General features: G+C 41.5%; 1 protein-coding gene across 1 annotated transcript in view; it reads left to right on the plus strand.

The window, feature by feature from the left end:
• GLP1R (glucagon-like peptide 1 receptor) overlaps positions 1–16,211 on the plus strand; it is a 54,877-nt gene extending 38,666 nt beyond the window's left edge. Inside the window, exons 7-12 of the mRNA XM_009073068.1 lie at positions 680–740; positions 4,817–4,886; positions 5,589–5,677; positions 9,940–10,078; positions 10,973–11,014; positions 16,022–16,211. Of these exons, the coding sequence (XP_009071316.1) occupies positions 680–740; positions 4,817–4,886; positions 5,589–5,677; positions 9,940–10,078; positions 10,973–11,014; positions 16,022–16,189 (569 nt within the window). The 3' untranslated portion in view covers positions 16,190–16,211. The remainder of the gene's footprint in view (positions 1–679; positions 741–4,816; positions 4,887–5,588; positions 5,678–9,939; positions 10,079–10,972; positions 11,015–16,021) is intronic.
• Positions 16,212–21,094: the final 4,883 nt, after the last annotated feature.

Raw genomic sequence — 21,094 nt, forward strand, 5'->3', positions numbered from 1 at the left:
CCTAGATAAACTGACCAACCAAAGCACATGCACTGTCAGGTAAGGGTAGGGCCAAGCCCTTTGAGACAAAGCCAGGTACATCTGCATCTTTGCTGCAGCTGCTCAAATCCACTCCAGTACTGCAGCCCAAACTTGGGACTTCTCTATGGGGGAGGCCTGAGCACACTTGCTAGGTGAGCTCACACTCCCCTCTGCCACTGGGGGTGTGTGGGACTGGGTGTGCTCCAGCCTCGATGCCAACAGGCACTGTGTGCTTGGTTCTGCCTGAATACAGAATAGGTGACCCACAACAAGAAATCTGGATGCAAAGGTTTGGGTCAGAGCACTGCACTCTCTAATGTGAGTACAGAGGCTAGTAGAGCTTCCAAAAATTTAATTCCCTTGGCCCCTCCCTGAAACTTTCCATGGAAGAGGTATATGCCAAGTACGAGGGCAATTCTGTTCATTTTTCATGCCAGTTAGGAACTAGGTGGGAGCCTAGGAAAAATGAGTTTTATCTATTAGTTACTTATAGGTTAAATGCCTACTCCCACTGTTGATGACCATCTGTGCTGGATAGAAGCTGCAACCCTGACACCAGTTAAATATGTTGCTTATCATTATGTGGTGGTGGGGAGGTTGTGCTCTCTGCTTTTCCCAGTCTCAATGTCAGTGTCAACCTTGTCTCCTCTCTTCCCAGGTGTGCCAATGCTGTTTGTTATCCTCTGGGGAACTGTCAAGTACCTTTATGAAGATGAGGGGTTGGTTTAGTTCCGATTTTTCTAGCTATCTCATTTGTGCTATATGTGTGCACCAGCAGGTCATTGTTTGCTTTCTGTTCAGTGTGGTTTGCTTTGGCAATGTGCTGAAACCTCACATAATTGCTTCTGCTTTGTCTGAAGGTCTTGCATAACATTTCAGAAAGGAGCATATGTTTTTTTCTGATCAGAATTTTCTGCATGTCTGAATGAATCTATCCTTTTGCAGGTCAAGGAAAGGTATGTTTTGTTTTTCTGTAGTTACAGTATCAACAGTAGAAGTCATCATACCCAACCTGCCTTTGGCAGTAGCCTTTGCAGTTATGTTTCAGAGGAAGGCAACAACCTCCCACAGGATTCTGTCTGCAATTTGTAGTGGTTAGCTTATGCCTAGCAGTGATTGCCTGTTCTTGTTTAAGCTTCCATTATTTAGATTCTTTTTAAGATAAAGGCATATTCTCTGTCTGCTTACATTAGTCTTGCTGAAGTCAACTATGCCATGCACCAGACTGCTGTAAAACACAAACCCCATTTTTACCATAATGGCTGTTTTAAAAAATTACCTTTGTATATGCTGTATGTACCAAATAGCATTGTAGTTTGTTAGGGGTTTTTAAAAAAAAAGTGGGGGAGGAAAGTGGCTTCCTCTTCTTAGTGATAGTGGCTGCCTGGAAATATTTGGGTAGCTTTCTTTGCAATGAAATAAAAGTTTGTGGGTTTTTTATTATAAGTTTACTATTTAATGGGTTTTCCTCTTACTTAGTTTCCAAACTACACAAACAACACTTTCGTAGAGGGTCCTTCCCCCCCGCCCCTGTTTTTTTCTTTCTTCACCCAGACACAATCCTTGCTGGAGAGATGCTGCAATGTGAAAATTCAGGGTAGTCAGAGCTACCCCCAGACTGTTTTCTGGTGTTTGTGAGTATTAAGAACCAGCTTTTTTTCCAGTGTTCTTCGCAGTACTGAACCAGTTCAGTCAAAGCTGCCTTTTCCAGCTTAAGCAATACTAGGATTTTCTGACTTGCCTTTTCAAGTTTGACTCGACAATGTTCTGTAGCAAGATTGTGGCTGTGCTGATGTATTGCAAGTTTTGTTGAAATCACCACGATAGGTATAGAGAACATGGAGCCTCTGAACAGGCGATGTTCCATGGGCATATCTTCCCATTGATGTAGAAAATGTATTCAAAGTGCTCCTGCTAAGCCTCCAACATTGCGTGGTGCTCAGAGCTGATTTATGTTTTCTATTAAGGAAAACTGTCACTCACTGCCTTCAGCAGACCTTAAAAGGGGCAATTTTGCACCTTATTGAATTTTCTAAATCTTGTCTAAATATTTGTAAAATACAGCAATAAATAACCACGTGCAGCAGCTGCTCTGAAAAGCAAGATTTCTGTGCCTTGGGCAGGCATTTGCTGGAGCAGCCAGGGATATCTTTCATGCTGTTTGCCATAGCACTGTCATCGTGGATGTGCAGTGGGGTGTAAATTTCATTTGTGATTTAACTACTTCCCTGGTTATGAGGAATAACTGAAAGTAAATATGGTCAGGGCTGGGAATTTGAGGCAGTTCTGTGAATGTACCCATCTGAATGAAGGACTGAAGCCTGCAAGACTTACTTGCACACTGGTTCATTTCTTCCTTACATGTGCAAGTATATACTGCTGTTTTAAAAAGTGAGCCATTGAAAAATATTTTGCCTGGATTACAAATAAAATTAAAGGCAAGCTGTTGTACTTAGTTATTAGACTGTGCCTAAAAAGCTGGCACACATTTTTGTTTGTCTGCAATTAAGTATGGGAACAAAACAGCCAGCCTACAGTCCTTTTTTTAAAAATGGAGCCATTCACCTGTAGCTTTTCAAAGTAAAAATCAGTGTTTTCAATTTTAGAAAAAGAATACTGGATTGGTAAGCAAAGGCAGAAACCTTCCAGTAGCATTTGTTTCACTGGGCAAATTCTCCATTCACGACTCTGAGGCTATTAGTTGCCAAGCATCTTCTGAGTAGTGCTGAGCAAACTGCAGGGATAGATCCCAAATACAATAGATGTTGATGTATTTATCAGTGCAGCAATCCCAGAAAGCACAAATGGGCAAGAAATCATGTACAGATCTATCAGTTTTATATTCTGAATGCTTTAATAGCCATGACACTTTAATTGACCTGTAATGGTGGTTTTATTGCACATATTTATATAAATTTCAAGGTAGCTAAAATTGCTGTGTGCCATAAGAAGCAAATTAGCACACACAGAAATGTAGTAGAGTTAATGTAAAGAATTATTTCTCAGCCTCTGTTATTATAGAGAAATTTTTAATTGCCTCTGCATCTACTGCGGTTAGTGAGAAAATTAGACCTCCTCTTCCAGCCCTGCCTATTATCCTGTTGGTCTTGAGAGATTCAAATAAAATTAATTTCAAAGGCTCCATGAAGCTGATTCCCAGCCATGTATACCAATTAAGAAATTTTTCTGTTAGGCAGATTTGAGCTCAGGTACACTGACTGCACATAGTCTGCACACCTTGTTTCTCCAATATCTAAAATACAATTGAACTGTAGGTTGTAGAGCTGCTGGTGGCAACAATATGTTTGTTATATGTGTTAAACTGAAATGAAAAGAAAAAAAAGTCCTAAGCCCTTCTTGGACTTGCAGTACCTGCAACAGAATTTGGAGCTGCCACAGCCAAGTTGCTATGATTTCCTCTCTAGTATGTGAGCACATGTGGTAGTGTGGTTGTAGGACAGATCCCTCCCACATGTGCTGCATGGTTTGCTGTTTTATCTGAAGTTGAGTGTCCCACTACAAGGCTGGAGAGGGTTTCATCTCCACCAACATCACCCGAGGTGGAGTTTCCTAGGTCTGATAAGAGACATTAAGGAAAATTGTGCATAAACATGTTTTGGCAGATTTGAAGATGAAGAGAGCCTTGTTTTGTGAAGGAACCTTTGTTTTCTCTAGTGCTGTTTCCTAGTTTGTTTCACAGCCTGCATAGCTCAGAAACCTGCTGGCTTTACTGGTGACTGTTGCTTTTGAGTAATGCTGAGCAATATGGCAGGAGGCTAGCAAAGTTATTTCATAGAAATATTAAGAACGCTGTCACTGCAGCAACAAGTGAAGTGGCATGTGGGCACTGCCCTAACACCTGGGCCATCGTGCTCAGACAGTTGGTGGTGGCTGGGTGAGGCCAGAGTGGGACTGAAAAGAACTAGATGTACAAACCCTTCAGTGTAAGGTTCACTTCAAACCAGTGATCCCAAATGGTGGCTGTCAGGCATCACTTTTCTTGTCATTTTCTTCAGTATTGCTCAAGGAGACAGGAATTAAAAATGCTACAATGAGACTCATGGGGAAAATGAAGTATTATATTGCCTGCAGTATGCTACTTACTTGGCAGAGGGTTCAGGTCAACAAAAGTTGGGACCTATTGCTCCCATCTTTGATTTTATTTATAACTTTTAAAACTCCCTTTGGACCTGAAACCTTGTGCATATGCACTGAAGGAACTGGATTTTACTGCCTGAATTGCTTTCTTCTGGTTGAAATTAGTGGTCCCTTTTTGAAAATAAATACAAAAATTATATGACTGATCTAAATATTGATATGAGAAAAATGATCGCAGGTAGTAGGATAAAGAACTAACGAAGAGGCAAATAAGATGATCTGACATTGGAGACTGAAAAATAACAAATAATAGTGCAGAAAGAGGAGGCTAGGAACCACACAGGATTCTCCCCTTCTCCCTTCAGCCACATGCTGAATTTGACCTTGATTTTAATGGAGCAAATCTTCACAATTAATGGATGATAATTCATAGCAAATTGTGGAGGAGAGCTAGCCATTAGTAGGCAAGAAAAGCTGGTGAGTAGTATTGAGTTGCATTATGATAGCTGCAATAGTACAAGGCATTCAGTGTTTCTAAGAAGCAACTGCATCTGTTTTCATGTCAGCGTGATGTGCTTTCCTGGTACCTAGTCCTTAATACTGTTTTCTATCTGCATTGCTGTGACAGAATGAAGCAGGAGATTTTAGTAATGTACTGAAACTTTTCCTTCTTGTCTTCTTTTTGTCATCTTCCTAGTTGCTGGACCAGAAACTATAACATGAATTACTGGTTGATCATCAGACTGCCCATTCTCATTGCCATTGGGGTGAGTATGAGGCTCATGCTGCAAGCTGACAGATTTCTGTGCCAACAGGACATGATATAGTACAAAGATGCCTGCACGGCCATTGTGTGTGTCCAGAGGCTAATAACCTTTGAGGCTATTGACATTTTCATTCAGAAAGGTGTTTTTTTGAAACCAAATTGGTTTCTGCTACTGGAATTCCAGACTAGCACTTTGTTTGTATAATTGGGCCAGATGCTGTCATGTTGGAGTGGCAGGACATGATATCAGAACAGCATGCTGCAGCAATCCAGTTAAATCCCATGAGCAGAAAGCTAAGGCAGGTAGAACAGGGAGGCTGATGATAATATTTCAGGTACTGGGCTACAAAAGAGCCACAAAATATGTGGCATTGTGTAGAAATGCCATATTCTGTGGTCACAATACTGTGGCAGTCTCAGACCTCCAGACAAGGCAAATGGGCCAACCCACACCTTTATTGTTTCTGTCTCCAGAGAGTACGTAGGCTCTCCTGCTTTGTTTAATGAAGTGCCTATGTTTTCAAAGGTCACTTGTGCATTCACAACATGTATTTAGAGCACAATTCTTTATCAAGGAGTTGAATTCTGTGACAAATTCTCCAGCTGCAGAGTAGCAAGATGCAGAGACACAGATGAGCTTTCTCAAGTATTTATGCATGTGTGTTTATTGATGATTATATAAATCCTTCTTTCATTTCTCCAGGTAAATTTCCTCATCTTTATCAGAGTTATATGCATCATCATCTCCAAACTGCAAGCTAATTTGATGTGCAAAACTGACATAAAATGCAGGTATGTCATATGGTGGTCCGACAGTTTTCAGGCCCAACAAAATAGAAGTAAATAAGGAAGAACATGAAAGGAGTGGGTTATTGATAAAGGTGGTTAATGATTCTTGAGTAATGCACAGGTGTAGTGTCCCACACTGGTATAACTGCTTGGACAGTCAGTCCCCAGAAAAGCCTCTATGAAGCTAGGGCAGGTGTTATGCCTGTGTTACAGATAAACAGAAGGCTTGAGATTTGTCACTTGACAGTCTACCATTAGACTGAATGAATATTAAATAAGCACATATTTTTAAAATACTTGCAGCATATGCAAGTACTGGATGTCAAGGTCCTTGAAAGCATCCAGAGGAGGGAAACAAAGCTGGTGCAAAGGCTGGAAGGAATGTACTGTGAGGAGAGGCTGAGGACTTTAGGCTTATCTAGTTTGGAGAAAAGGGTTCTGAGTGGTGACTTTGTTGCTCTCTACAGCATCCTGAGGAGGAGAAGTGGAGAGGGAGGTCCTGAGCTCTTCTCCCTGGTATCTAGTGATAGGGTGTGTGGGAATGGTTCAAAGCTGCACCAGGGGAGGATTAGGCTGGACATTGGGAAGCATTTCTTTACTAATAAGGTGGTCAAACACTGGAACAGGCTTCCTAGAGAGGTGGTCAATGCCCCAAGCCTGTTTAAGAAGTATTTGGACAGTACCCTTACTTACATGCTTTAAATTTTGGACATCCCTGAACTAATCAGGTAGTTGGACTAGATGATCATTGTAGGTTCCTTCAAACTGAAATATTTTAATTTGGAAAAAAAAAAAGAAAAAGGAATGATAGAAATAAAATCTCTTGCTTCAAGGAAGATATGACAGGGTTCATTTTGAGTTTTGCTCCTTGTTCTCCCCAGTTGTTATTGGGATAAACTGTCAATCTTGAATGCATGAGTTGTTTCAAGAGAAATGTCGGCTATCACAGTAATGTTCAAATTTTTGTTTTGAAGACTTCACTCTATCCATGTCTGTATTTTTCCTGTTACTTAATCACTTTGCTAAGATTCATGGTTGCATCCTTCATTTCTGCATCTTGAAGAATACTTTTGTATTGCACTCTGAAAAACAATGCAGGAATAACAAGTTAGCTATTGAATTAACCAGTGTCCACCTACATGCTGTGGTAGTTGGACTGCTAGTGGGTGTGGACTTAGCTACTTTGAAATTGGGTATTTCAATTCTGCAGCCTTCTAAGCTAGACAGCATGTATTTTGATGCATTCTCATCACATTATAGGGCTGCCTTGTATGTTACCTACCTTCTTTTCCTCACATGAAATTTTGGAAATCCTAATACATGTTTAGAGCTCAAAACAGAGAAGAGGACTTGTTTTAATGAGCTGTACGCTTTGCTTTCATGCCTACTTTTTTCAGCTTTTATTTTAATATCTGTGACCTCTATTTGCCAGGAAAAAAAATTGTGGTGATGGAAGGGGGGGGATTTTCCAGCTATTATGGCTTGAAGCCATTTAAAAATCTGACTGTAAATTTACTCTGTCAAGAGAGAATACCTTTGCCCTTATTACTTCTGCGAGTAGCACAAAGGCTTGATGCAACTGAGCCATTTCTCAGAGGTGCATCTTCATACATTTCTCCATGTTACATGTTCAAAAATCTGCTGTGTAAGCAGACAGGCTTTATCAGGAAAGGATTTACCCAGGAACAGAGCCTTCTTCACTGATGAAAACTTAACCTTGGTGGTCTGTCTGGACATTGGTGGTTATAGCTAGAAGCTTTGGAGAAGTATTTTACTGAAAAGAGTTCAGTTCATTTGTATGCTTCTGACGGTAACAAGACCAGTAATCAGAGATTCCTGTATCAGAATTCCCACCCCCACCCCTCCCCCTTATCTGCTCAAAGACACTGGAAGAGATTTTGGGTGAAGGAAAGACAGAACTACTGTGCTGGAATGGGTTATTTTAAACAAGGACCAGTTGAGGTGCTCTAGAAAGTCACTAGCTTGGATACGTTTGTGTATAGAAAGAACAAAAGTGTTTTGCTCTAAGGCCAGTCTTTCTTTCAACTCTCTCCTGTTGTCCATTCATTTAAAGAAGAGAGTGAGCTCGCTTTGTATGGCAGCAAACTCATATTCTCTGCAGAAAGATTGGAGTTGTGGAGAAACTTCTCCCCGTGAATTTTCTTTAGGGAGATTCTAATTACCCAGGAACCCTTTTCATAGGACTTTGCATGGCTTCCCATTTAAGGCACGGCTATCCAATATCCCATCTAGAACAATTAACTTCCATTAAATAAGCTCAGGGATTGCTGTACACCAACACAACTCCCTGTTTTTACCCAGGCGGTGTCTGCAGAGCCAACTCAGCATCAGCTTTCTGCTTCTACCTTTATCTCAGGCAGGTGGTGGTGGAGCACAGCCTCCATCACAAGGTTTGTTGGTAAGCTGTTTATTTAAACAAGCTGCCTATTCTCCAAAGCAGTGTTGTGCCAAGGTCTACTAGAGAGTTGCATTTCTGCTTACCTGTATGTGTAAACTGTTGAATTTCAATAGCTGCTTTAATTCACCATCCCTTGGTCCTTTGTGTATCAAGGATGTTGGCGAGACAGTGGATGGGCTGACAGGAGCCTTGAATTTGCTGTGTGATAACCCCATGCAGCAGTACAGAATGGGCACTTACTGAGAAGAATGCTACTTTACAGGAAACTCAGGGATGCTGAAGGGCAGCAGGTTGAACGTAGTTCAGCAGTGTGCCCTTGTGGCAGCATAGGCTGACTGCATGCTGGGCTGTACAAGCAAGAGCATAGCCAGAATGTCAAGGGAGGTGAACACTCCTCTCCATTCAGCACTTGTGAGACTGCTTCTGGTGTCCACGTTGAGGCTTCCCAGTATAAGAAAGACAATGTGTCCCTTGCCTCCAACCCCGTGGGTCTTGCATCAATTTTGCACCAAGCCAGTTCAGGGGCTGGAACAGGTATAATAGGAGGAGGTGCTGAAAAATGGGATTATTCAGTTCAGAGAATGGAAGACTAAGCAGTGATTTAATTGCAATCTTCAGCTAATGGTGGTTATACAGAAAATGGAGCTGGAGTATTTTCAGAGAGACATAGGGAAAGGACAAGGGCATAAGACGTGAGGTATAGCAAGAGAAATTCCAATTGCATGTTAGAGGTGTACATAAATTCACAATGAGAGTGGTGTAATGCTAGAATAGAGGCCCAGAGGGCCTGTGGAGGACCCTGGAGATATTTAGAATTTGACTGGACACAGCCTTAAGTAACCTGCTGTGAACTGGAGTTGGACCAGACTTCCAGAGGTGCCTTCCAGGCTGAATGATTGCATGATTTGGAATAGCAGGCAGTAGCCCTCAGGCACACACAGTCTACTAAGTACTGACAGCCGTGCTAGTTGAGTGATTTTCTATGCACAGAATTGTCTCAAGACAGGTTGTTGTGAGATGTTGACAGGTTCTGTGGCTCAGGAAGCTCCCATGGGATGCTTAGGCATCTTTCATTATCCTGTTGGATGGCTGGCATGCATGTCTGTCAAAACAGAGTTAATGATCATTCTGGTGTATGTTTTCCTGTGGCTGTATCCCTGAGCATTGCTCTCTTACAGGTGACATATGTTTTATTTCAGGTTGGTTTGTCTTTTTTCCTTTGCTAGCTTTGTCTTTGAACTTGCCATTTAAATCATGGAGCCATCACTCACTTCAAGACATTATAATTGCTTTGACAAGGTGTTCTGCAGTTACAGGTAGTTACAATGTTTTGAAGATTTAACACACCACAGAGATGGGAAGGAATAGCAAATACTCCCTTTGCCAAGGTATTTTTAAAATATTCCAATTATTGATAGATTATTTCTTTCAGGCCATGAACAAGGTAGGCTTTGGTCATCTTTCCCACTTATAGGTGGAGAAAAGGATACACAGGAAGACATCACAGGTACAAGAAAACACATGGCCTTCTGGCCTGGGTTTGGAAGATTTTCCAGGTGAAATACAGCCAGTAGCTGGATACAGAGCTTTGCTCTCAGAGAGAAATGGTCTGCAGTGAAGTGGTAGGAACAGTTAAAACATGTGGAAACTTACTTTGGTTATTTTGAGGATTGTTTTTTCCCTCTGCAGCCTCTGGAGGAGGACCCTGCATCACAAAGTGGTGCAGTGACTTACCAAAGTTGTGTGTCAGAAGCAGAATGGAGAAACGGTGACTCCCAGTGACCGTTTGGATCAACATTGATCTATTCAGTGGCATTGTGGTTTTTTCTTTTTTTTGTGATCCTAGGCTGGCCAAGTCTACGTTGACTCTGATCCCACTGCTGGGGACCCATGAGGTCATCTTTGCCTTTATCACTGATGAGCATGCCAGAGGGATGCTGCGCTTTGTGAAGCTTTTTACTGAACTCTCCTTTGCTTCGTTCCAGGTAGCACTCACACTGTGCCCATGTGCATAAGATATTTTTAAACTGCTGTTTGGGGACCTGCTTTCTCTCTCATTCATTGCATGTTCCCTGTTCCTTAGATTTCTCAGTTCTCACTGGATGTTACAGGATTATGACAGTGGAAAGGAAAGTATGAGGCCTAGTTTTTAATAGCCAACTTAGATGTTAATGTCATATACTCTTATTTTCAGTGTGTTAAATTTACTACCATAACTGGTATTCCTGGCCACATATTAATATTTACTTCCTATGGTTCACCTTAGGGCAATAATAAAATTGTCCATGATTTCCTGTTAATTGTATAATGGCATTGCTGAAAGCAAATGTTGTGCTTTCGCCAGTGTTTTTGGTACTCCTTGGAAAATCTGTGTTGTGAGAGGTAACTGTCTACAGCTGTAAGTGCATGTGAGGAGGATGTAGGCTTACTGTGATTTTTATTTAACTGTTGCCTTAGGTAAGGCCATTTGAAAGAGTCTCCTTGTCTAAGGAAATAATTATTCTTTTAGTTTCCTGGCACACCCACTCAATCCCTGTTTATCAAGCACAGAACTGTATTTAAGACCACTGTGAATTCCTCACTTATGAAGCATTCATAACTTGAAACCAGGTAAGGAAAAAGAAGGGGAAAGGAATCATTAGAAAAAAATACAAGATTGAAGAAAACAGCAACTTCTTTTTCCTAAAATTGTGCGCTTTGAGACATAGTTTGGTCAAACCTCTCCTCTGCCCTCAGAGCTGACAGGGACCAAAGATTGTCTCCATCTTTCAGTCTTATCAGGGACATGCCAGTGTGGAGCCTCTAGCCCTCTGCAAGTTTGTTTGGCAAGGCGAGGGAACTGCTCTGCTCACTGTTCTTCTGGGTTTTGTTGATTTCAGGGGCTGATGGTTGCAATTCTCTACTGTTTCATCAATAATGAGGTAAGAGAGACACTATTTGTTCCAATTTGCCTTATCAGCATACACTATAGGAAAAGGAAATTGAAAATGGTTTTGAACTGCTAAATTGTCCTTGTTCAGGACTTTTGCTTTTTTTTACAGATCCTTCCCTTCACAGCTACACAGGATAACTCTTCAGACAAATGCTGTTGGAAGGAATTCAGGCAGTATAATTTAGTGTCGCTATTTGTAGTTGTGGTATCTTGCAAATTGTCTTGATTGCAATTGTATCGTTTGCACTGCTGGAATTCTTTTAGTAAGAATTATAGCTGCTCTTCTTAATCCGTCTCTTATTTGCTCATTTTGGTGAACGTGGGAGTGGAGCAAGTTTTTTTCTGTGAACTCAGCTCAGCTAGTTGGGTGAGGTTGGAGAATCCTCATGACCAATGCTGTACAGATTTGTTTCATTTGGTTTTCCTGTGGCACAGCTGCTTGAAGACATCATCACTCTCTCATTCAAACTGAACTTACAGGGTGGTGAGCTCCCCCACAGGCCCAGAAGAAATGTACCTTTGGCTTTTAGTTAATTGATTCTAAGTACCATCATCTGTGGCTTCTGCTGACTCCCAGTTCTGTTGGGGGAAAGGGTACCATTCTGTTGCAGTATTGCAGGAATCTTTCGTTACCTTCCAAGTGATTATTATTATTTTTCATTCATTCAGCAGCCAGATTTGCAAGGGAAGAAAACGCTACTCCTTTGGCAGTGCATTATTAAATTAAATGCACATCAATGTGTTTTACACTCATGCTAAATTTACTTTTAACCATTACATGTTAATTCAAGATCACCTATTGAGAGACAGGCCTTATCAGGGAATTAGAATCAGTGGAAAAATGTGCTGCTTGTGTCATTATGGCCAGGCTGGAGTCAACAGAAAACCAGCAGGCATTCTGAATTAAGCCCTGCAGGAGACTGTTCAGTTTTGTAGCTTGTGGGTAAGATTTTGTTTAAGTGAATGTGTTAATTGTACTGCTTACGAAAGTCAGAGGTGGGTAGCAGCAGGCTTTGCTCAAGCATGAGTTAGAGAATATTTGTTTCAAATCCCTTGTGTACAGCTTTACAGGTGTACTTGAATCCTGAAATGCAGCACTGTCTGCTGATGTATCATGTATTTCTTTTGATTCATTTTGGCATTTGCTCATGCACCTGTGTACAGCTGCAGCCAGGCCTCTCATGAGTAATGCCCAATAATTTCCTTCATTTCCTATGGCATAACCTTGCCATAAGGGCAAAGTTACCTAATAGCCCAGTTACAACCCTGAAACAGGTAGGCTAGTTTAATTTGAGGGAGCTTATTGTGGAATAGCCTACCTATGTTTCTAAGAGATCTTCCAAATCTCCTGTTACTATAGTTCTCTTATGTTTGTAATGTAGTTCAGAAAGTCTAACCACAATATGCTCAGTTTTGCTGACAGACAATCTAGGATGAATTCTCTTGCTTGTTAAAAGAAGGGAGAAGGATTTTGTCAAGCCCAGCCATCAGCATCCATAAAACAATTTCATGTAAAGAGTTTGATTAGGTAACATTTGTTCTATTGCTTTTCTAAACTATATGAGAATTTTTTTCCACAACTAAATGAGAAACTGCTTGTCTTCTGATAGCCTGTATGTGTCTGAAGACTATCCTTGCTTACAATGTAGTCTATTTTTTTTTCTGTGACTCAGACTCCTTTTGTTTTTCCTTGACCATACATAAAGAAAGCTCTTTGCAAATCCTGATGCCCAGATCAAGTGAAGTTAGAAGTGATAGTAATGTGTCTACTTAGGGAAAAACATTAGAATATGTTCATCTTTCACCTGAAAGATTTGAATTTTCGCTTGCTGTGAAATCAACAGCAGGGTCTCATGAGATTGCCTGTTACCACCAACATTCTTTGCAAAATGAGCTAGGCTTAATATGACCAGCTTTTCTGAAGTTAGTATTTCTTTCTATAATAAATATTGTAAACCACATAGATGCTGTCTTTTTCCATCAGAATTAGTTTAAGATGGTTCAGTTTCATTCTCTGTAGTTTTGGTTCTGCTTTTTGCCTCCTTCCTAGCACAATGGAAGTACAGTTCACTCTCTTCTAATTTAAGGAATCTGTACTGATGCCAGGACTCCTGAATTCTTGAAATACTGCCCAATCCTCCCTGTTAGTTTTCATTTCTTTGAATTTATTATACAGATTAACCATTAAACTCTTCCACGAGCTCCATACCATCCCATTTCAGACCTACTTTCCTTTCATTATGATTTGTTGAGATATTTTTTGCCAAAATTTAACTTTTCTTGGTAATCAGATTCCAGATTCATTGCCACACCCTTCCCCATTAGCCACATTAAGCTCAATCAGCTGCTGTCTGCTCCACCTTCAACCTCCATGACCATCTTTTTCAAGTTCTCGTACCTCTTCCCTTTCTCTTTCAAAATACTCTATAAAAATTGGTCTTCCCCTTTCTCGTGTGTCATGGTTTAACACTAGCCAGCAACTAAAGACCACACAGCCATTCACTCACTACCCTCTGGTGGGATGGGGAAGAGAATTGTGAGAATAAAAGTGAGACAACTCGTGGGTTGACATAAAGATAGTTTAACAGGTAAAGCAAAAGCTGTGTATGAAAGCAAAGCAAAATATGGAATTCACTCACTACTTCTCATTGGCAGACAGGTGTCCTTCCAGCTTCTTGTGCATCCCCAGCCTACTTGCTGTCGGGGGAGGATGAGAAGCAGAAAAGGACTTGGCACTGTGTAACTACTGCTCAGAAATAACCAAAGCATCTCTATATTATCAACGCTGTTTCCAGCACAAATCCAAAATGCAGCCCAATACTAGCTGCTGTGAAGAAAGTTAACTCTACCCCAGCCAAAATCAGCACATCATGAGAGCTTTGTTCTTGGTTTCCTTTTCTCTGTATACCTTATTTCTGGGGAGTCTTATCAGCACATGGAACTTACTAGGACAATTATTTTGCTGAAAGATCTGTAGATCTACTTCTGTGCTCAAGAACTGCCTCTTTGCAAAATAAACCTTAACCTATTCCCTTGGTCATACATTCACAGCCATCTATGCAAAAGCTCAGTTCAACACAGATAGTAGAGCTGCTCTCTACGCTTTTCCTACGCAAAAGCGCAGTTCAACACAGACAGTAGAGCTGCTCTCTACGCTTTTCCTAGCTTCTGGAGAGAAAACCGATATTCTGTCATTCAGATCCATTCCTAAGATCATTCCTATAGTCTTTTGTTCAGGTTTTCCATTCACTTTATCTCAATCTCGCAGACTATTTGTATCATACAGCCTGTCATATCCAGACAGTGAAGATTCATTTCCTCCCTTCAGCTGACTTAAAGGTACTTATTCCTATTGCTCATTGACTTACTCTGTCATTCAGTACATTCATGCTTTCATTCAGGATTTGCCTATAAATGTCTACAACTGCTTTTTCGCAGTGCTGCCTATTAAACCAGCTGTTTTTCATGCCTACAAAAGATGCCAAGTACTGGGGTGGTAATACAATCAATCCTTCTCCTGCAGACAGTATGGTTCCTACATTTCTGTCTTTATCTGGCTGTTCTCCCTCATTCATCTGTGCCACACTATCCCAGACACAGTCTTTCTCTGATGTCTTTGTGCAGTTTTTTGACACAACAACCCCCCCCTTACCATGGCAAAATACAAGCTTCCATCTCAGCATCTTTGCTTCTGTCCCGTTTGGTTGTGATAGTGAAGGGACAGATTCTGTTGTCAGAAACAGAGATGCAGCTGGTTCCCACCAGGACAGTGTTCAATACAAAGGTTGTAGCCCAAAGCAGACAAGCACTGCTAGAGGTACCCACCAAGGGAAGACAACTAGTTATATAAGGTTTTGCTCCTAGTTTGAGGCTGCCTCCCAGATTTGGTATTTCACAGTGAACAAGCAGGGAAGACAGATATACAGCAGCTGGTTCCCTAGGAAGTTTCCCTCAGAGTATGAAAGTTTCAGCAGCCTGAGTATGATGACAAGCCTGTGCTGAAACTGCCATAAACCGATTTAGTCTCTTAGTGGTCAGTACCAGATCCTAAAAGGAAACAAAAAGCATCTCTCCAGAGAAGGCTCACTGGAGTGACCCACCTACAGTGAACCTGTTTCCAGGCTGAAGTACACACTGTAATGAACTGATTGCTGTAGTTGCACTCCTGCCTCTATGTAGAGTAACAAGTGTTCAATTTTATGTCCTCTGCCATATGTGTTAAAAGCTAATGGAGGTTCTTTGGTCAAGTGGCAAGAACTCTTCCCATGGCACAGGAAGATCTCAATTTTGTTCTTGTTTAGCAGTTACAAAACCCTGGCTAAACTTTCAAGTGAGTACAGAGGCTACACAGTTTAACTCAGAACCTGTGACTAAATGAGCATACTTCATAGCATAAAAAAAGCTAGAATCTGGAACAAGATATTGTAATTGCTATGTAAAAAAAGGGGAACAAGTGCAGTCTTTAACTGTTGTTTTCAATTCTGAATAAATCTTCATTTTTCTGTATAATGAAAAAACCCACATAAATATTCAAAGAATCAAAACAATCTAGGACATAATGTTGAAATCAAACCAGAAGTTACAGCAGAGCTCTTAAGAATACCTGTGGTTGACAGTATTGAACAGACAGCCAGTCTTTTCAGCCATTTCATGGCTGATAACAAAATCAACTTAATTGATAGTACTGGTAGGGCATAGAGTACAATCAGTATTGCAGGGGAATACAATTTAGAGTAAAATAATGAAGGTAAGATTTTTCTGGTGCATAAAAAAGCTTTGTTTCTACCAGTAAAAACGAATGCCATCATTATTTTAAATACTCTACAAGGGACTAATGAGATAATTGGATAATTTGAAGCAATAATATTGCAAGTCTGAAGCATTGCCAAGTTTTCTCAGTATCTTTATTTTTCCCTTGCTCTTTCCTAATAGAGTCATTTAAAGAGATTATTGGTTCTGTGTTCATTCCTTTTGTTTCCTTTTTTTTAATTGTTAGGTTCAGATGGAATTTCGGAAAAGCTGGGAGCGCTGGAGATTGGAACATTTGTATGTCCAGAGAGACAGCAGTATGAAACCTCTGAAGTGCCCAGCCAACAGCATCAGTAGTGGAGGTACAGTAGGCAGTAGTGTCTATGCTGCCACTTGTCAGGCCACATTCAGTTGAGATTTCTGCAGGTGAATCAGACTGAGAAGAATGAACTGTACAATATACCTGAAAACCTTTAAATACCCAAGCCAAGTGGCTTAAGTATGCCATCTCCAGCAAGAAACTTAAGCATATGCTGCTCATTGCCTGCAGGCTGTTGGACAAAGGTTTCTAGGGAAAGCAATCTGCTAATGTAATCAACACATCAGAGGAAACATTGATCACGTCTAAAGTAAGTTAAAAGAGTTTCTTCCTACTTGCACACAAGGCCTCCAGGTGTCCAAAACTTAAGCATAGCATTGATCCAGTCTGAAAGCACAGGGTCAATGGCTTATTACTGTTGAGTGGGCGAGCTGGGTGATCTATTGATTAAATTACAAGGCTACAGAATATGATTATTGCCAAAAAATACATTTAGACTTTTATGGGGATAAGGTAAGGTGCCATTACCATTTTTAGAAAAATTCAGTAGGACATGACTTGTGTTTTAGGGAAGAAACAATTTTGTAATAGGAGTTTCCCAGAGTTAAAGTTGAAAATATGCTAACCTATTTTCTGGGCAGGTGAGGAACAGCATCCGGAAGGTCTATCAATGTACAGCAAGTAGTGTGGTGAATACTTGTGAATGCTCATTTTAAGCTTCCCTTGAAGTAAAAATAAAACCCCAACCAAAACCAGAATCTGTTAGGTGCACATTATCTCTACTAACATGGATGGAAATGTCTCCTGAATGCACAGCCTTTCCATTGTAAGTGGTACTCTGCCTCTCCGGTGGGCATACAGGCATTAACAGGGATGGAATTGTGCTTCAAGAGGACATTTTTTGTCTAAGCTTTACTCTGCTTCATGTGGGTGCAAACCCACAGAAGTCATCCTCTGGCCACTGCTGGTCTTAGGAGACCTCAGCTCCCTGAAAAGACTCGGTAGTTGGCAGTGTAGGCTCACTTTGGTTTCTCCTCCAGACACGAGGTACCCGCGCTGGGACCAAGGACAGCTCCCGTCCTTCCCGGGGTCTGTCCCTGTCCCCCTCCAGAGCCTGCCGGCTTCCCGTCACTGGGATCAAAAACAAAACAACCCAAAACCAGTATCCTGAACTCCACCAGCTTTTGTCTGCCTGTTTAAAACAGCGAGGGTGACTGCAGGGACTGCATCTGCATAGTGTGTTCCCCTACCTGATGTTTACAAGAGTTACTGGGAAAAAAACAGAGGTACCTTTACAAGCAGGACGTGATCCATTGCATCACAAAGCTTTAGACATCTTTACTCAGCTGTTACTCAGGCTTCCTTTACAGCAAAGAGGCAAAGTGCCAAAGACTAGCTCTGAGAATATCCCTGCCCATACACTTCTTGTAATTAGTAACTTCAATGGCATAGCAGTTAAGACTACTCACAGAAATAAACCCCTCCTGCCCCTATTTTCAAGTCTCTTTGCACTTGCATTCACATCACCTATTGCCAAGCAAGTGGACTGGATATTCTGGGATGTAATTCAGCATCTTCCCTGCCTGAAGCTAGATTGCTTTGCATGGGATTATTTAATCATTGTATTAGAATCCAAAATTGCCAACAGCATGGATTAGTTTTGTAATCATCAGGTTAGAATTGAATTAGAGAGGATGTGTTACCTTCTTCTGCTGTAATGGTTGTAACTGAGCTCCAGGGGGAAAGTCAGACATATTTGTAGAAATCCAACACAGTTCTCAGGCTGGTTTATGTATGTTCAGCATGTTGGCCACTTATAGACCTTCCCTCCCTAACACCAGTTGCAGAGCTGACCTTGGAATGAAACACCTCAGGTTCTTCTGTAAATTTAATAACTAGCATCTGTGTGTAGCCATCAATACAATACCTGACTACTACATGCATATGTTAATTGCTGTCCTACAATGTAATTATGCTTCCTGTATGCAAAGAGTATGCTTGGATGTTTCTATTTAACATCTACCCTGAAGTGCTTTGACTAAGAAAAAATGATCGAGTAAGTCACTGGTAGGTGCAAAGACAGCATGACAACAGATGAAATTTACAGCTGTAGTATAATGCACACTGGAGGGAATAATTTCACTCATTAATATTCAAGAGTGGATACTAGTTTTCCAGGGCCCTGCTTAGTTGCGTGCAAACTTGGGGGGAAAAGTTTCTGCTGCTTACCCAGCTGTTAGCAAGATGATGGTTTTGCTATGACAACCGAAAAGTTACAAAACTGTTTTAACTCACTACTTTGCTGGAAAAAAAGTGTATGCAACACATGAAAGAGGATGGGCATAGGAATGGAGAGTACTGAGATGTGTGGTAAAAAAAACCCTGTGCTTAGTTGCTGTCACAAGATTCTTGGAACAGCTTGATGTGCTTTCAAGTTAGTAGGCTCTCCTTGTCTGTCCTAGTCATTTGAGATCTCAGGGCTTTGGGCCCACAAGAATAGCTCCAGCACCATATGTCAGACTTATCTTGGTAACTTTGGCTTTGTTTGAATACAAGAGAAAAAGAAGGTAACAAAGTGGAGTCTTGGCCAAGCAGAGGATTGTGGAGGGAATTTCTTTTCCCCTCTCTGATTAAGCTCTCACTTCCTCAAACCTTTTTAAATCCCCTCCAAGAACTCAGTGAAAGTAATTACCACCAAAGCAGAATTACAGTATTTGTGTATTCAGAGACTGAGCAAGGCCTCATGCCAATGTCTCCATCATACTTTATCTCCATCAGTAAAACCTTTTACAAGCCTTTGTCATTCATGCCATCTCTATTTCCAGATGTGTGATGTGCATTTATTTGAGCAGCATGAAATAAGCAAACAAACACAAAGCACTGGAATAAATGAACTGTGTGAATTGTTATTTCTTGTGCCTTTTGGCTTCATGCTCACTTACTGTGGTAACTTGTTTCATGAAGCATTAAATAAGAGTCTATAAATCCACCTGGACATAATGCAAATAGAGTTTGTAGCAAGTGAAAACTTTATTTCCAGCATTGCTGCTATTAAGTTTTATAATTTCATGGATCTTACCTTATATTTAATATTTATTTGCATGTATTTCCTTGTTTTAAAAAACACCCACCGACTCCCAACTGTACAAGATATCAGATTATCAACTCCCCATCAACACTATGCTGTTTATTTTTATCATTGTGAATAAAGTTTCAACTCACAAATTCCTACTGCTTACAGGTGTTTTGAGTATCATCTCACTACTTCTTACCCTGTAATTAGAGTACTTTTCAAGAATGGAAAGATTCACAGTTCATGGTTCCTTCAACGAAACAAAGCTTTTTATTAGCAATTCTGCCTCCACTGCAAAGAGGCCTCTGAGCCTGCAGTGCCTACATCCATCCAAACCAAAATGCAGTGTGTTATTTGTATAGAGTCAAAAGGAATCAGTAAGAATAGTAAGAAGTCTCAGAGGTTTTTACCAGAGGATGGTGGAATACCTGCAAAGCACAAAATAGCAGCATTTGGAATTTATACAACAGCCCAAGATAGAAGCTAAGAAGTGCTGTGGAATGTTGCTGAGATGCTTAGCAGTGTTAACATGTTACATGTTATTCTCTTTCCAGTCCAATTAAATTCAAAGCAACACACCTTTTTGTTTCCACAACCAATGATGAAACTTTTTCTAAGTCCAGACTGAACACTGTTTAACTGTTAAATTAGAAAAGGCATAATGAAACAGGATTTGAAAGACCAATTTATGACTTTTCTCCTCAACTCTGTCCTCAGAGACACAAGTTTGATCAGCTGCTCTTCACTATGATTTAATATTAATGATTTGATTTAATGTGGTAATCAGAGAATCATAGAATTTTAGGGGTTGGAATGGACCTTACAGATCATGTAGTCCCAACCCCCCCTGCTCTGGGCAGGGACACCTCCCCACTAGACCACGTTGCTCAAGGCTTCATCCAACCTGGCTTTGAACACTGCCAGGAATGGGGCAGCCACAGCCTCCCTGGGCAACCTGTGCCAGTGTCTCACCACCCTCACAGGAAAAACCTTTTTCCTAATACCTAGCCTAAATTTCCCCTCCTTAGTGGTGCATCATATGAGTACACCTGCTAGGGATAAGCCTGGGTTTGCTTACATTACAAATTATGAAAGCTGTAATATACCTTGCAGTATAATCAGATGCTTGTGTTAGATGAAGGACACAAGCACACACCAAAGCAGCAGCCTGTTTTAGACTGGGGTGGTGCTTCATTCACATCATTGCTTTAGAAAGAGGGGTCCAGCCAGGGCTGGGAAGAGCAGCGGTTTGGCCATTCTGCTAAAGAGGGAGCTGGGGTTGTTTAGCCTGGAGAAGAGGAGGCTCAGGGAAGACCTTCTCACCCTCTACAACTCCCTGACAGGAGGTTGTAGTCAGGTGGGGGTTGGTCTCTTCTCTCAGGCAACCTGCAGTAGAACAAGAGGGCACAGACTCCAGCTCTGCCAGGGGAGGGTTAGGTTGGATATTAGGAAGAGATTTTTTACAGAGAGAGTAGTCAGGCATTGGAATGTGCTGCCCAGGGAGGTGGTGGATTCACCATCCCTGGAGGTTTTCAAGATGAGACTGAATGTGGCACTTAGTGCCATGGTCTAGTAACCATGGTAGGGTTGGACTCGATGATCTTGGAGGTCTCTTCCAACCCGGTTGATTCTAGGTGTCATCAAACACCAGCCTGTCACCAGTCGCAAAGCTCCCTAGGAGCTGAAATCACCAGCTGGCATGCTGGCAGCCCCAGCCGTGACTGGCATGCTGGCACCCCCAGCCGTGACACGGCAGCGGCCAAACCAGGTGCCCGGCGCCCACGAAACGAGACCAGAGCGCAGGCTTTGCTACGGCTTTATTCGGCTCGGGGGCACACGGGGACGCAGAAAGGCTCGAGCGGCGTTTTGCACGGAGACAGTTCCCCTTCCTCCTGCCCCGGGCCCGCGGGGTGCGTGTGCGGTCGGGC

Source organism: Acanthisitta chloris, unplaced genomic scaffold (assembly GCF_000695815.1).
Source record: "Acanthisitta chloris isolate BGI_N310 unplaced genomic scaffold, ASM69581v1 scaffold9234, whole genome shotgun sequence".
Lineage (NCBI taxonomy): Eukaryota > Metazoa > Chordata > Aves > Passeriformes > Acanthisittidae > Acanthisitta > Acanthisitta chloris.